This window comes from Polypterus senegalus, chromosome 13 (assembly GCF_016835505.1).
Source record: "Polypterus senegalus isolate Bchr_013 chromosome 13, ASM1683550v1, whole genome shotgun sequence".
In the NCBI taxonomy this organism is placed as follows: domain Eukaryota; kingdom Metazoa; phylum Chordata; class Cladistia; order Polypteriformes; family Polypteridae; genus Polypterus; species Polypterus senegalus.
The window spans coordinates 51,631,474-51,648,250 of NC_053166.1; the positions used below are offsets into that span (position 1 = coordinate 51,631,474).

General features: G+C 43.6%; 1 protein-coding gene across 1 annotated transcript in view; it reads right to left on the minus strand.

Moving 5' to 3' along the window:
• Positions 1 to 11,134, minus strand: part of LOC120543301 (matrix metalloproteinase-21-like) — a 33,454-nt gene extending 22,320 nt beyond the window's left edge. The window contains exon 1 of the mRNA XM_039776337.1: positions 10,958 to 11,134. Coding sequence (XP_039632271.1) covers positions 10,958 to 11,134 — 177 coding nt within the window. The remainder of the gene's footprint in view (positions 1 to 10,957) is intronic.
• Between the last annotated feature and the right edge of the window lie 5,643 nt (positions 11,135 to 16,777).

Below are 16,777 nucleotides of genomic sequence, written 5' to 3' on the forward strand. Positions count from 1 at the left end.
TTTATAATTTTTCTGCCACTAGCCATGATTAAATGAACGGTAACAAAGTAAGAGCAAAGCGAGGGTGACTTATTTAGGCAGGAATATATATGACAGCAACACTCATGACAATGTCAATCATGTTACGCTATTATTAAAAGGTTTCCTTTTCTTTTCATTACTTCTTTAACACACTATCTGCCATGAGGCTTAGGTATTTTGCTATATATATAATATATGAATTACCTCCAAAGAGCGCTGAGACTTTTGATATCATGAACGTGTGTACAAAAACTGGGGTCTCCTGCCCAGCAAAAGTCGAGCAGCCAGCGCGGCGGTATAGCTTGCCGGCCTTTGAGACGCTGACTGCGCTTCTGCCTTAAGTCAAAGTGAGCACTTTTAATTTTTTCTTCCTCCCCTGCGCTTATAGCCCAGACAAGTGCAAACACGGACCCCTTTTATACACCACGGCAAAATAATATTAAGGCGATTCACACTTTCTTTGCACGATAACGATTATGAGGTCCTCAGCTCGGATTATGAAGATACGCACAGGAGTGAAGGACTGACAGTGCCATCACAGCCGATTAATGGCAGGGACATCTCACCAGTCTACACAAGACCCACGCGACTGTCCCCAAAAGGCATCATAACGCCAGCTTAACACATCTCTATACTATATAAAAGAAAAAGGCAACTTTCCTTTCTTTACACCTTTTTCCTTTTATCCCAAACCAAAGCCTTTCTCTCTTAACACTGCAGAGGACACAAAACTAATTTTCTTTAAATGCCGGTAAGGCACATTACCAGAGGCACAAATTTGAACGCTCACATAGAAAATGTAATTTCTATACCACAGCCGTCGTAGCTTTCAAAAGGGATCTACTACCGAGAGATGATCCATATACATTTTAGCTGCTGTTAGTTACTTACCTGTTGTGTTACACAGTCTTTAAAATGTAGTTTACCCGCAACCACTCCAGTAGTGCTCAATGTACCTCCATCCATCCATTTTCTAACCCGCTGAATCCGAATACAGGGTCACGGGGGTCTGCTGGAGCCAATCCCAGCCAACACAGGGCACAAGGCAGGAACCAATCCTGGGCAGGGTGCCAACCCACCGCAGCTCAATGTACCTGTACTTCTTAAAACGTTAATGTTTTACTGTTTAATAACTTATAGACTATATTTTATTATTTTTCCCTTGCACTCAGTGACCAAAGCTATACACACACATATAGACACATACAAACATACACACAAGTATATGTATGTGTATATATATGTATGTATGTATGTGTGTATATATATATATATATATATATATATATATATATATATATATATATATATATATATATATATATATATATATATATATATATATATATATACACACACACATATATATAATTTGTGTGTGTGTATGTATGTGTGTGTATATATGATGTAGATAGGTATGTATATATATATATATATATATGTGTGTGTATGTATGTATGTATGTATGTGTATGTATGTACGTATTGTAGCGATTCGTGGTCGAAGTCTTGAAGATTTTCGCCGATTTCGGCCGCACCTCTTCCAAGCTGTCGGCTAGCGGATTGCCAGCATTAGGCACGAGCTGTACCCAGCTCTTAAGCACGAGCCGTGTCCCATACACTGCACACTACGAGCGCCTCGGCAGCACGCAGCTGTACCCAGCTTCTCAAGTAACGAGCACTCATGTCCCATACACCGCACGACTGAAAGTGTCTCGGCATTAATTGCTTAGATGAAATCTTAGCAATGAATAACAGCTCTGTCCTGTTGTATCTCTTTATTCACAGATAGCCAGAAAGCAAAGCTCAAATTCATCCGCTTAACCACTGTCAAGGTCAACAACAAAACGACATTTCTTAACGGCGTATCTATTTACATTTTACAACCCCGACAGCGATATCCCAACCCACTCCCACCGAAGCTGCACAAACACATATAACATTTACAACAGGAAAGACAATTACGAACTTAGTTAATCTTTACACACAATAACTTTCTACATAAATTTCCCATGAATTCCCCACAACTATTTTACATAATTTACTCCATTAAGCGCCACTCCGCCAGCTGACTGCCGGGTTGCTACACAGCCCCAAGAGGGTTAGTGTCCCCACAACCCTAATTTTCACAAACAAAGTCTGATAAATGTCCTGGCCGGCGGCGGACACGCTTGGGCCTGCCTGACTCTTCATCACCCGTGCCAGGCTCAGTCCTGAGACTGTCAAGTTCTGTCTCGCACCGAGGGTGGATGTTGGAGAGTTGCTTTGGTTCTCAAGTCTTTCTGGTGCTGGGGCCAATGGGTGGTATGGTGCCAAACGGTCTTTATGCAGCACCACCCGCCTGTCTGCCCAGGCATTCGACTGAAAACCACGTCCAAATTGCATCCAAAATTTCTCCAGGTCCCTGCCAATGGTGCGCCAGTTTTGGGGACAACCCCGCTTCCTCTGGGGCAAAACACCCACACTTTGTCCCCTTACTTCAGGGTTGGACCATGCGCCTGAGTGCAATATGCCCGCTTCTGGCGGCTCCAGCTCCCTCTAGGGCCTCTCTGGCCAGTTGGTGTACAGTGTTCAGTCGCTCTTTCAATCGCCGGAGATAGTCCGCTTCGCGGACCGCCAGCAAGCTCAGGCTCAGGGGTGAGCCAAACACCAAGTCCACCGGGCGGCGATCTCCCTTCCAACATCAGCCCCGCCGGTGTGCACTGACTCGATTCCTGAACAGCCGCCCCTATACCACAAGACCAGAGGCAAATGTTGATCCCAGTCTCTCGTGTTGACTAGTGAGGATCGCAAGTTGGGCGGCCAAGGTGCGGTTAAACCGTTCTACCAGTCCATCGCTTCTGCGGGTGAAGGGGGGTGGTCCGGGTCTTCTTCACCCCCATCCGCTGACACACCTCTTTAAACAACCGCTCTCAAAGTTCCGCCCTGGTCGCTGTGCAGTTCATTCGCACCTCAATCGAAAGTGAACATTTCGGCCCAGCAGTTTTGAGTGGCTGTGGAGGCACTTTGATCTGAATGGCGTATGCCTCCGCCATTTGGTAAAATAGTCCATCGCCACTAAAACAAAACGATTTCCGCCTCTGTGGTAGGGAAAGGACCCAGCACATCTACCCCAATCCTCTCCATGGGAGCCCGACGAGATACTGTTGTAGTGGCGCGTGAGAGCGCTGACCAGGTCCTTTCTGTGCCGCAAACGCCACAGCAGTGGACGTGCATCTCCGCATCTTGTCGCACATCCGGCCAATAGAATCGCTGCCGCAGCCGACGACTGTCTTTGTATTTCCAAAGTGCCCAGATCCAGCTGCTCCATGAACCCAACGGAGGACCCGCAGCGTAAAGCCATGGGAACCAGAAGTTGCAAATGGTCAGTACCCCCTCTTGGTGCCTGCCATCTTCGTAGATCACACCATCGCAACTCCAGGCTGCCCCACTGCGAATGTAACAACTTGAGTTCCGCCCTTGGGAAGATACGGTTTGCCAATCGGGCATTCCTGGGTCTCCAGCCAGCCCCTTACACCCTTTCAGCACTTGGTCGCCTGCTTGTAGTTGCCTTAACTGGTCGATGGTGAATGGTTCCTCTGCTCCATCCGTTTCTTCTAGTCCGGCTGCTATATCGGCAGTCATCGAGGACGCATGGCCGCCTGGAGAGGGCATCAGCATTTGCATGCTGCCGTCCTGGTCGATGTTGCACCTCAAATCATACTCCTGAAGTATTTCTATCCACCTTGCCACCTGGTCCTCAGGTTGCCGGAAGTTTAACAGCCATGTAAGGCTAGCATGGTCAGTTCAATCGTGAACTTAGTGCCTAAAAGGTAAGGCTTGAAGTGTCGCACTGCCAAGATCACTGCCAATAGTTCCCGCGGGTAACACAGTAGTTTTTCTCCGCCGACTGAGGCTGCAACTATAGTAGGCCACCACTCTTTCTCCGTCTCCCCTTTGGGAGAGTACTGCGCCGACCCCCACATTACTGGCGTCCGTGTCCAAAATAAAGGGTTGGTTGGGGTCAGGGTATGCCAGGACAGGTGCACTGGTAAGAGCAGCTTTGAGTTGTTGGAAGGCATCGGGCGCAGTCCTCCGGCCCACTCAACTGTTGGCCCTTACCGCTAGCTGGTGCAAGGGGTTAGCAATAGTTGCAAAGTTTTTCACGAATCTTCGGTAGTATGAAGCTAAGCCCAGAAAGCCCGCAGCTCGGTGACGCTGGCTGGTGGGGCCAGTTGCTCACGGCAGTCACCTTTGTTGGGTCGGTAGCCACTCCACTCTCGCTAACCACATGTCCCAGAAACTGAGTCTGTTGGGAGAGGAGGTTACATTTTGCGGGGTTCAACCGCAACCCGCGCTACTTAATGGCCGCCAAGACTTCCCGTAAGTTGTGGATAGCCTGATCAAAGTCTCTGGCATGGATTAACAAATCGTCCAGATAGACCACACACCGGGTTCGGGGAATGTCTTTCAGCACCCTCTCCATCAGTCTTTCAAAAGTGGCCGGTGCTACACAGCCCAAACGGCATCACTTTGAATTGCCACAACCCTTGCCCTATGGTGAATGCGCTTTTGTGTCGGTCCTCTGGTGCTAGTTCCACTTGCCAATACCCACTGCGCAAGTCCAAGGTGCTGAACCAGCAGGATCCAGTCACATAATCCAGTGCATCATCGATGCATGGCAGTGGGTACGAAGTCTTTCGAAAGTGACTTCGCTTAACCTTCGAAAGTCCACACAGGGGCCAACCCCCGCTTTCTTCCGCATCATGACCATTGGTGCAGCCCAGGGGCTGTCCGGCTCAATGACGCCGCTGGCTGCCATCTCACAAATCATTGCCTCGGCAGCTTGACGCTTCGCAAGAGGCAATCGGTGGGGGCGCAAACGAATGGGAGTGGCATTGCCAGTGTCTATGTGATGTTTCACTAAATTCGCCCTAGTACAGTCCTCCTCTCGAGCCGCAAAACGCCCACATAGTCTCTCAAAGTTGCTAAAGTTGCTCCTGCTGTGTCGCGCTCAGATGTTCCCCACTTCGACGCCCACCTCTACAGCGCGACGGTCTCAGCTGATGGGCGGTCGCGTGAGGAAGACCGTTGGGAAGCACTGGTCTGAGCTGCAACATTCTCCTGAGCAACGATTGGGAGCCGGTGAGCCGCGGGATTCAGGCACATCCAAGCCAGCAGCCCTTCCAGGACGGTTCCGCCCGCTTGGAGCGCACAGTCTCATTACTTAAGCAAAGGACGGCCCTAGAGACATCGACACATGCTCCCAGCTGCCAACAAGTCCAACCCGATAATGCACGGATCTTTTATATCTGCAAGCCAGAATTCGTGGTTGGTCTGGCTCGTCCCTACCATCACAGATAACAGTTTCTTTCCGGCATTACTGTCCGCTCACCCGAACGCGTGTAGTTCGCTATGTGTGGGGTCCAGCCCTCGGAAGAAGACTAGCTGTTTCGGCAACACTCCTTTTCTCAGCAAACAAATAGTGGACCCCGTGTCCACTAAGGCACTGCATGGCCATCCATCAATAGTGCAGTCCAGGTATAGTCCAGTGGAAAATCCACAGCGCCCAACTTTGAAGCAGTCTTTGTTGAGGGGTGCTGGAAAACGGAGCGAGGGCCCCCTCACGGCCTCACCCCGATATCGTTTCCCTGCGGTGATGCTGTACGAGGTAACGGACTTGGGGCGGGGCAATCCCTGGCAAAGTGTCCTGGCTCTCCACATCGAAAACAGCAGTCCACTCGCTGTCTCTGTCGGGGTGGATGTTGATTGGGCGCGGCTGACCTCCACTACCTCAGACAGGTCCCCTTCCACCCTTCGTTCAACGGCTCTGGTTAATCGACTCGGTCGTGGTGTTCGCTTTGCCGGTGACTCGCCTGTAGTATGTCTTCACCCGCCAGCCTCTCTCATTGCCTCGCCAAATCTCGGGTGATGATAGACAGACATGCTGGCTAAGACGCTCTGGTGTGAGGCCCCGCAGGAAAGCATGAAGTCCGAGTTCTTCCCTCACTGTTGTCGAGAAGGTAGGATAACCTTTTCTTGTCAATACCCTGACGTCAGCGCAAAGGCTCCTATACTCTCACCCTCATGCCGACGCCGGCTAGTCAGCTTGTCTCTGTTGCATTCTGCTGAAGTTCTTTGTCCAAAGCGACTGGTGAGAGCAGCTGTGAGAGCCTGAAGATCACGACACTCTTCTGATGTCAGATCAATGAGTACCTGTAGTGCGGGACCCTCCAAGGCAAGGGCCAAGTGTGTCGCAGCTTCTTCGCGGTTCCACTCATTGTGTATCGCGGCCAGGTCCACTTGTGCAAGGTAGGGCTCTAAGGGCGCCAATCCGCTGTATCGCGGCAGCTTAGCAGGTGACCGAGAAGAGGACCGCCGACTGGTAACCTGGGGTATCGCGGTGGCTGCCGACGACCCACTCTGGCCGTGCTTGGACGATCGCAACACTGTCCGGGAACACTGGCACCATCAGGTCGGTCTGCCTCTTTTCTCCGCGACAGCTCCGCTGATCAGGCGCTTTAACGTAACGCTGTTCTCTAAGATGGCACGCTCTACTTCTTCAAGACTCTGTTCCATGACGGCGTCTTCTAAACAGCCTGGTCTCCCACTTCTGACACCAATGTAGCGACCGTGGTCGAAGTCTTGAAGATTTTCAAGCCGATTTCGCCGCACCTCTTCCAAGCTGTCGGCTAGCGGATTGCCAGCATTAGGCACGCAGCTGTACCCAGCTCTTTAAGCACGAGCCGTGTCCCATACACCGCACGACTACGAAGCGCCTCGGCAGCACGCAGCTGTACCCAGCTTTCAAGTAACGAGCACTCGTGTCCCATACACCGCACGACTCTGAGTGTCTCGCATTAATTGCTTAGATGAAATCTTAGCAATGAATAACAGCTCTGTCCTGTTGTATCTCTTTATTCACAGATAGCCAGAAAGCAAAGCTCAAATTCATCCGCTTAACCACTGTCAAGGTCAACAACAAAACGACATTTCTTAACGGCGGTATCTATTTACATTTTTACAACCCCGGACGGCGATATCCCAACCCACCCCACCGGCTGCACAAACACATATAACATTTACAACAGGAAAGACAATTACGAACTTAGTTAATCTTTACACACAATAACTTTCACATAAATTTCCCATGAATTCCCCACAACTATTTTACATAATTTACCCACACAGCCACCGCCAGCGGACTGCCGGGTTGCTACAGTATGTATGTATGTATGTGTGTGTGTGTGTGTGTGTGTGTATATATATATGACAGCAGCAATCCAAGCTGTGAGAAAACAGTAAAAAGGAGGTGTGTCAGACGTCGTGGTACATTTTCTGATGCAGCTAGACGAAAATAACTTTGTGATGCTGCCACCAAATACACAAAACAATTACTTTGACAATCATGTTACATTATTTTTAAAATGTTTCCTTTTCTTTTCATGACTTCTTTAACACATGACATTGCTATGATAAGCTGCTATTTTGCTATATATATATATCACAGCTTACACTCATAACAGTGACAAAACAATTACATTGACAATCATGTTACGCTATTTTCAAAATGTTTCCTTTTCTTTCTCTTCCTTCTTTAACATTATTCCGCTGCCAAGCTGCTGAGTATTTTGCTATATATATATATATATATATATATATATATATATATATATATATATATATATATATATATATATATAAATAGATAGATATGACAACAACACTCATATCAATGACAAAACAATTACATTAACAATCATGTTACGTTATTTTTAAAATTTTTCCTTTTCTTTTTCGACCTTCTTTAACACACTACTTCTCCGCTGCCAAGCGCGGGTATTCTGCTAGTATATATATATATATAAATTTTGTGGTGGATGTCCTGATTATGGAAGGACCAGGGGAGAGACTATTTCCAGGACAGTTTTTCCCCTGGACCGACAAAGGGCAGCCCCCTTGGTTTCCAGCGGGGCTATGGGTCATTGATGCTCAACCCTGCTGAGGCCCATGGCCACCGCCAGGTGGCGCATGTATTTTTTCATGGCCCTATTTGGCCACACTTCTGCCACAGCTGGAAGAAACTTGTTGGGCCCATGAAGTCCTTCTGGGTGTCCTATAAAAAAGGGCTGGTCACCAGAAGTCAGCGGCCAGAGTTGGGAGGAAGAGGACAAAGCCTGAGGAGGAGTGGAGGCGGAAGGACTGGTGGCAAGAAGGACTGTGTTATGATCTGTGGTTTGTGTGCTGTGGAAGACAACACTTTGTAAATAAACTGTGTGCTGTTTGACAATTGGTGTCCTTCCTGTCTGTGTCAGGGCTGGCTTCACAATATATATATATATATATATATATGCACACACACACACACATACTTTGTGCTTTATATGTAGATTTTATCTGACACAAATCTGTTCAAGCCTGTATGCTATCCAAGTTCTTCTTTAACAATTTAACCAATTCTACATTATCTGCCCTTGCACAAAGTTTAGTATCATCTGCAAACTTAACCAACTTATATTCTTTTCTAGATCATTTATGTACTGTATATTAAAAAGAGCAGCAGGCCCAGCACTAATTCCTGAGGTTCGCAACATTGTCAACATCACCTAATTCTGAAAAGTTTCCCTCAACATAAACCTAGCTTAATAGTATCTGATTTCTGTTAATAATACAATTAGGTCAGGTCAGGTTGTGGAGCAATGTACTGGTACACTGTGTTGCCACACCCACCACACGACAACACAGCTGGGTTGGCAACCCCCCAGGGAGATATGTGGTCCAGTCCTACCCTCTGGAAATGACCGTCAATCTGTTGCAACCAGATGGGTGTCTCCTTGGCCTGCAAGCCAGATCACCCTCATGTCGTCATTCCCACATGGCTGTAGTGCCGGAACTCACGCTCCCTCACAATGCAGGTAATGTGCCTCATTTGGGACTCCATGAGCAACTGCTCATTTGACACAAAGTCAAACCAGCAGTACCCAAGGATTCTCCAAAGAAACACAGCACCGAAGGAGTCCAGTCTTCATCTCAGGTCACTGGATAGCGTCCATGTTTCGTAACCATATAGCAAGACAGGAAGAACCAGGGCTCTAAAGACTTGTACCTTCGTCCTTTTGCAGGGATATCAGGAGTGCCACACATCCCTTTCCAGCGACCTCACGATACCCCATGCTCTCCCCATCGGTCTTACTGACTTTATAGAAAGAGTCACTGCTGAGGTAAGCAAACCTCTCAACGAGGTTGCAAGCCCAGACTTTCAAATTTCTTGCTCAGTCTCTCGAGAGCCCCAATCAGGGACTCCACTGACTCAATGAAGATCACAGCATCATCAGCAAAGTCGAGATCAGTAAGCCGCTGGACCCAACATCCATGCCCTGCACCCAGTCCATGCAAGCATTGAACAGAGAAGGTGCAAGAACACACCCCTGACAAACCCCAGAATGTTTTCCAGTTGAATGTAATTAAGGAGTCAAGTAAACCTTATGTTCATTTAAAGTATTTCATTAAAAACAAGCACTTTTTTAAAACAAAGAAAAAATTGAATATTCTGGAAAAACACAAAAGGTGAGCGTGTATGGTTATGATATTAAGAAGAGGCATCCCATACATGGCATAGAGAACTAGGACTACAACATATGTGTGGCATCAGGCTTCACTGATCCATCATTGATATTTTTTATCAATTTCTCATTCTTAATTTACATTTCTTTTAATGTTTTAAAATTTACAGATATGCTTCTGTAATTAATTTTCTTCTTCAGCCAAACTACAGTAGTTTGTTTACACCACTCTCTATTCTGTTTCACTTCTCAGGTTACTTATCTCCTTTATATTTAAGAACTTTACATTGCACATATACTCATTTTAATATTGCCATCTATAATATTTCTAACTCATATTGATTATAAAATTATACCTCAGACACTCACTTGTAAAAGAGGGTGCTAAATGCAAAATTGAAAGAACTGAGTTGTGCAGCCTTCTGTTTGTCTGTTGGCCTTTTGATAATTACTACAGAATGCTCTTCTTTTCTGTCTGCTTGCCCTGTTTAACTGCCAATTTTTGAACCTACAGTCTTAGTACAGGAAGCCAGAGACTGTCTTGGTGGCAATGAGAAAAAGGCAGATGCCACCAGTTAACAAGACTCTATGCAGTCTGTGTATGAACAGCTGCTACCTAAAGGCTGATAAATTGTATTTTTTTCATTTTGTGTGCAATTTCTAGTTATTGTACTACAGTCAGATCTCATGAACACTAAAAAGCACCGTGGCGCCAAACATTTAATTCTGAAACTACAAAGCTATGTTTATCAGCCTCCAAAGAGAATTAGAGGCTGGCACAAAGTGGAGCTAGTTAACCTTGTTTCATTTTATGAAGTCATTGTTTCCATTACAGCATCCCAGAGAGCTGTGCCAGCAGCATCAGGAAAAAGGCAGGAACTGACTCTTGAGACATCCACAGCATGACGATATGGAAAGCACATGTAAATATTTCATAGACTAGGCTGGGAGTTGAACCCAACTCACTAGTGCTGTGAGGAAGAAGCACTAAATACTCACCACACCGTCACATTTTTCTAAAATTGTCATTCATTTTGCATAGTTAGTGAATCATTTTTAGTAGAGTGTGCAAAACAAATCTGTCAATCAATGTATTCTATGTGTAAAAGCAAGTCCCCTATTTCTGCAAACTTTCCAAATGTAGCAGAACTGCAAGACCACACTGGTGCCCCTTATTTGAGATTACTAATGGGAAAGTGGTTAAAAGGATTTTAAAATGTTTGGAATACCATGAATGAATACAATATACTGTATTTTATTCATAGAACAGAAGAATTAATTCATGCATCTTTTTGCAATGAAAAAGCATACTGAATATGACTCTCTTGCAGATTTCTTGTGATCCCATTTCTTTTACATTGACCAAATTAAGGTGTCCTTGAGTTTGCAACTTACCTCTGCAGATTGGGGCTCCAGGATTACCTTCGCTTGTCGTGCTGGCAGATCCTGGATGTCGGAGTGATTTCGCTGATGAAAAATCTTTTCTGCAACTGCACACCATGCCGCCAGGTAGAAGAGCAGGGCAGCAAGGGCCCCTGATACACCACACCTGTCACAGGTGAACCAGTTCATGGCAGCTGATCCTTTGGTCAAAGAAAGTGCACTCACTCTAGCAAATGTGAATGAAAGCCTACCGACTACTGTAAATGAGTTTCTGTTAACGACAATAAGTTTAATACTCTTCAGGGACACGTCTTCTCCTCCTTCTTTTCTTTATTGACGTCTTGCGAGTACACCCACCTGTACAGGTTCTGGCTATTATTATAATAAGATTAAAGAAGCATGTGAAACCAAAGTTCCTCTATTCAATGGTAGTGCTGGAAGATTGTAATGCATCCATCATTAAGTTATAGCATACCCATTTGCTTTGATCTTTTATTATTAGGCCAGGCAGATAAGCTGCAGTGAACATGTGTGAGTGGCACACTGGTTAGTACTGGGTTCCTGCAGCTCCAGGGCATGGGTTCAATTGCTGTCCAGAGTCAAGAGAAAATGTATTATCCCATAATGCTAAATATATTTGGCCATGTATACTGCATATAGAAAATAACAGACAAAAAGGAAAAATGCATGAACATTTCATATAATCTGGTTGATATTTTACAATAAAGAGGCTGAATATGGGGGGGTGAGACATCACATCTCACAATATTGTTATTCTGCATTGCACGATACTAACTCTTGAGAACAGAATAAATAAGAAGATTGTAACTAGAATAGTTCAAGATTTGATTGAGCTTTTTATGATATAACTTTTGCAATGCATATACATAAAATAGAACATGCAATACTGAAGTCATTCAAATTGCATAAGAATACCTGTTGAAATTACTTCACTTTGGTCAAAGTCAATTAATAAATCTCCAGTGACAGTCAATATGGATTCCCAGATATTTGTAGGAGGTGCTTTGCTGACCAGTTTAGCAGAGAAGAGGGGACTACTGTCTCTTTCTTACTTAAAACTCTTTCCTATTTCATAAAGTATTTTAAAGACCCAACCAGTGCTGTATCATTGGCATATTTAAAAAAGGTGAGAGTCCAAGATGACGCTGATGATGGAAGGAACACAAACATGTAGGATTCCTGTGATAATAGTTTTAAAAGAAGGTAAAACTGAATTGTCAAGGTCAGTCCTGCAGAGCATCAGTAGCTGCATGTTTTTTTGTTTCCTGCAGTCTAAATGCTTACTTGTTATCTGGTGTTTTCATTTTTCCACATCACTTCATTCTTTTACTGTAGATTTTCCTTTCTGGGGATATCATCCAAATGATTTTTGGCCTGGAGCAGGTGAGAGTTTATCAAAAATGAAGACCCTCAGAGATGAACGAACAACTTTAGGATATACATATGTAATATTTCTGCCACTTTTTCTTGGGAAGAATAATCTGGATCAAAATCTGCTGGTGAACTTTTACCACTCCTCCATAAAGAGTATGCTGACATACTATATCGCAGTGTGATACAGAAGCTGCACTGCAATGAATAAGGGGGTCTTCAGCATGTCATCAATGTAGCTCAGAAGATTTTCGGCTACTTTCTGCACTCCGTACAAGACTTGTATACTTCTTGCAAAAAACATTTTGAAGGATTCCTCACATCCAGGTTTTCATTTGTGTGACCTGTTGCCCTCTGGTAGGCACTACAGGTCCATTAAATCAAGGACAAGTAGGCTTGGGGCTATAACTAGATTGAATCTCTTCATGCACTGACCATCTCTCTCCCTGTCTCAGTCTCTAACCCTCTATCTTTTCACTCTCCTTCTCTCTCTGACTCTCTCCCTCCAACTCCCCTGCTTACCTTTAATTTGGATGTGCAATAGTCTGCTGTGTAAGTCCAGTACAATATTGCTCTTTTTTCTATGTGCAATATTTTATGTTATTAGTATTCTTTGTGTAATATTCATTGTGATCAGCAATATTTCTTGTTTAGCAATACTGCATTTGTTGCTTGGCAATGCTGCATTGTTACCTATTAATTAGAATTTATATTCTTTTTATTTAGCAGTTTTATATGTAGTACTTTATAGTTACTGTATAAATTATTGTTTTTTTCTTTTTTTGTTGCATCTGAAGGAGTAGCTGTTCTGTAATTTGGTAAAATAATATATAATGGTATAATGACAATAAAGGCTTCTAAATTTTACGAGGGAGTACATGGCCAGACTAAGACCCCCACAGGCCCCTGGATGACTTACCTCCTTAGCAGAAAGTCAATAATACATTTAACAGTGCAGCGCTCGGACACCAGGTCATTTAACCCAGCCCAGTATTTCTCACTCTTGATTTTGGTGTGAGACTCAATCACTTCATCATGGTTATCCCCCCTGGTCTTTTCAACTGACGCATACTAAATTGTTTCATCAAGTGGGGTTCCCCTTGACCATTTAATGTGTGTGGATACTCCACCATTTCATTGAGTTGAGTATTGTTGAAAAGGCCCCTTGCCATCACAGGCCCCAAGGTGCACACCTATCATCTATTGGGGAGGAGCAAAAGCTTTAGATACATCAAAAATTTCAATCTCCGGTTTTTGATGGAACTCGATGTTTTAGGGCCCCCTGATACTGAAAACATTGATATCTCAATGATGGGTGTGTGTCTATCTGTGTGTGTGTCCAAGTGTAATAGTTTCTTCAAGATGGTCTACAGATAAAATGGCTGGATGGAAAAATACCAAACTCGAAACTTAAACCTGTTATGAGATGCTGATATACTAATTTGTTTTTGAGCCAAATCTTGCAAGAGAAAGAGGCACTTTAGTGGAACCCTCAAATACCATAATTCAGTACTTAATTATGCATTTTTCTTATCATTTGCTGTCACAATGACCTATTTTATGATCAGAAAGATTAGCATCAGAACAATAAATAATTACTGAAATGTTATAGAATAGTTTGGGTAACTTGGTTCCTAGGGTGCAAAGCCTACTGACACTCACACCTGAATTTTTGCCCATTATAATGACTAGCATATGAGACTTTCAAGAGCTATTGTTTTGGAACTTTGTGCAAAGTTGGCCTCAGCATTAGAAAAATAAAATGCCCACAATCCAGCTACACCTACTCATATGCAGGCTTTAACAATGGCTGTTTTTTGGCAACAGACATCTACAGTACCAGGGGAACTGGCCAACAGGTCAGGATTATCTCATTCAAGCTTCAGTTCCACCATGCCCCCCCGTGCTGGAAGCCATCAATGACTGACAAGGTGCTACAATTAGTTGCTGTGTTATTTGGTTGTACATGTCAAAATAAAGAGGAAATTTACAGCAGCATCTGGTTTTCCCTAACATAATTGTGGCACCTAACTGCACTTAGATTGCAATAAGGAAACCTAGCAAGAATGACGCTGCGTTTGTTGACTGTGACCAATGACATTCCATTAATGCACAAGTTATCTGCGATACCAAGATAAGACTGACAAATGTTGTCGCTCAGTGGCCTGTGTTGACTTATTCTGAGGCAAAGTAGCATTGTTTAGACGACTTGCTGAAGGTGCTGTGCATGATGGGTGGCTTGTTGGTAAGGTAACTGGCAGAACCCTTGGTGTTTCATATGGCCTATACTATTTACTCTAATAGCAATCACGTTGTTGCATGAAGCAGATGGCTACCCACTCAGACTCTGGGGTCTAACACCTTTCCCTGACCCCCAAAATGCAGAGGAACAAACATGTGTTTTTAAATGCAGTGCAGCAAGCATCATAGAACTCTTCAGATGCGGGAGGCAGCTCTACTAGCCAATGAAGGTCTGTGGCATCATGATTAAATATGTATGAGGTTCATTAGCATAATCAATATAGGGCTTTATCAGGGTGGCAGGCATGTGGGGTTCAAGGAGTGTTCACGTACACCCATTTAGAAGATGATTGTGATTTATAAAGGGTAAATTTTGTAGAAATGTGTGTTTGGCAGGGTTTATAAATCATTTTCTGTTTTTTGCCAAAACCCTTATTTCCACACTCAAATCGACAACTTTATTCTATGGCCAAATTCATCATGGAATAGTCACTGTCAGACTGCATCTCTTCAGAAATAAACAGATTGTTTCCCTCTTGGGACCCCAACACTTTTTCATCCTCATTTTGACATTATTCATAACTGTATTTCTTTCAGTTATCTTGATAAGCAAGAAGAAATATCAGTAGATTGCTCATGTGTGCAGTAAACATGATTTATTGTTGTATGTTCATCACTGCTTGTCATTTAAACTCTACCTCTGGACTGGGGGAGGTGGGGGTGTCCAGGCCTGTAAGGTCTGTAAGTGAGAATGTCTTACTGTAGGCCTAAGTCTATTCATTGCAAAGCCAGATCTAGTTACAATGTTTCTGCCAGTAAAATTAAGTGATCATCTGACAGAATCCTTCTTGTGGTTTTTTGTGGATCAAAAGAGAAAGGAAATCCATCCTCAATACTTTGTTAAGGCTATGAAAAGTACTGAAGATCAAAGTTAGACACCAAGTGGTGTGCATGTAGAAACCAACTGGTGTGGCCTTCACTGCAGAGAAACTTCAACTTACTGAAAATGATAAATCCTTTAATTTATAAAGTACCTTTCATAGTCCACATAGTACATGCCCTTCTGATTTTTGATCAGCGTCAATCCTGGTGGGCTGCAGTGACTGCAGGTTTTTTTTTCTAACCCAGTTTCTTTATTAGAAAACAATCCTTGCCAATAATAGGTCTTATTTCACAACATAACCTGTCCGTGTTTTAACTCTGCAGTGTCAGGTCATTCTTAAATTGTAGATTTTTTCCTTTCTGATATCATTTAATGATTTGAAGCCTAAAACAAATGAGTAATTTTCAGTTTTTCACTTTTTATTCAGTTTTCTTCTGAGTACTTTATTAAAACAAATAGTGTGTAATGAGTACACACAGTTGTAAGTGGAAATAAGCTAAATGGAGAACTGCTGGTTCCCTCATTGTTTGCGTCTTATTGTTAATAAGGAGCAAATAGAAACAGTGAATGCTGCTGTTTAAGACTAAAATAAGCAATTAAAACTCTTAACAGCAAAACAACTAAAATGAAGCAAAAAAATGTCACTTGAGAAATAAGCACTTAGTCAGCAATAATTAACTTCTCATTAAGGTTGAAACAAAAACCTACATGCACTGCGGCCCTCCAGAGCTGATGTTGTTCACTCTTGATTTAAAGCACAGGTGTCAAAGGAGGACCGCAGTGGGTGCAGGTTTTCTTTCTAACCCTTTTCCTAATCAGTATCCAGTTTTCACTGCTAATTAAATCATTTTCTTCTATTTTAATAGCCCTGTTTTTAAGGATTAAGTCTTCTGAGTTGATTCTTTTCTTAATTAAATGACAACCAAACAGAAATGAGACGTGAAACGAGCCAACAGATAGATGACCAGCTAAATTGGGGCTTCAAACTCCAACCAGTTTCTTAATGAGAAGCTGATTCTTGCTGTTAATTGAACCCGTTACTCAATTCCATGGCTTGTTGCTGCTCTCTTTTTGCCACAGCAGACATTTCCAAAACTGTTGATATTCTGTTTTTTTCTAAGAACTCCTAAAATGTTTTGGTAACCTGAGGGATCAACCTTACTGAGACCTTCATCTTTATTTTCAGATTTTGTTTGATGGGTACAGGTGAGCTGGTCATGTCCTACTTGCTTTATGTCTCATTACTGTCCGGCTGTTAATTAAGGAAAAAATAAACTAAGGGGCCTGAGTCAAGCTAATTAAAGCTAAGTCTAAAG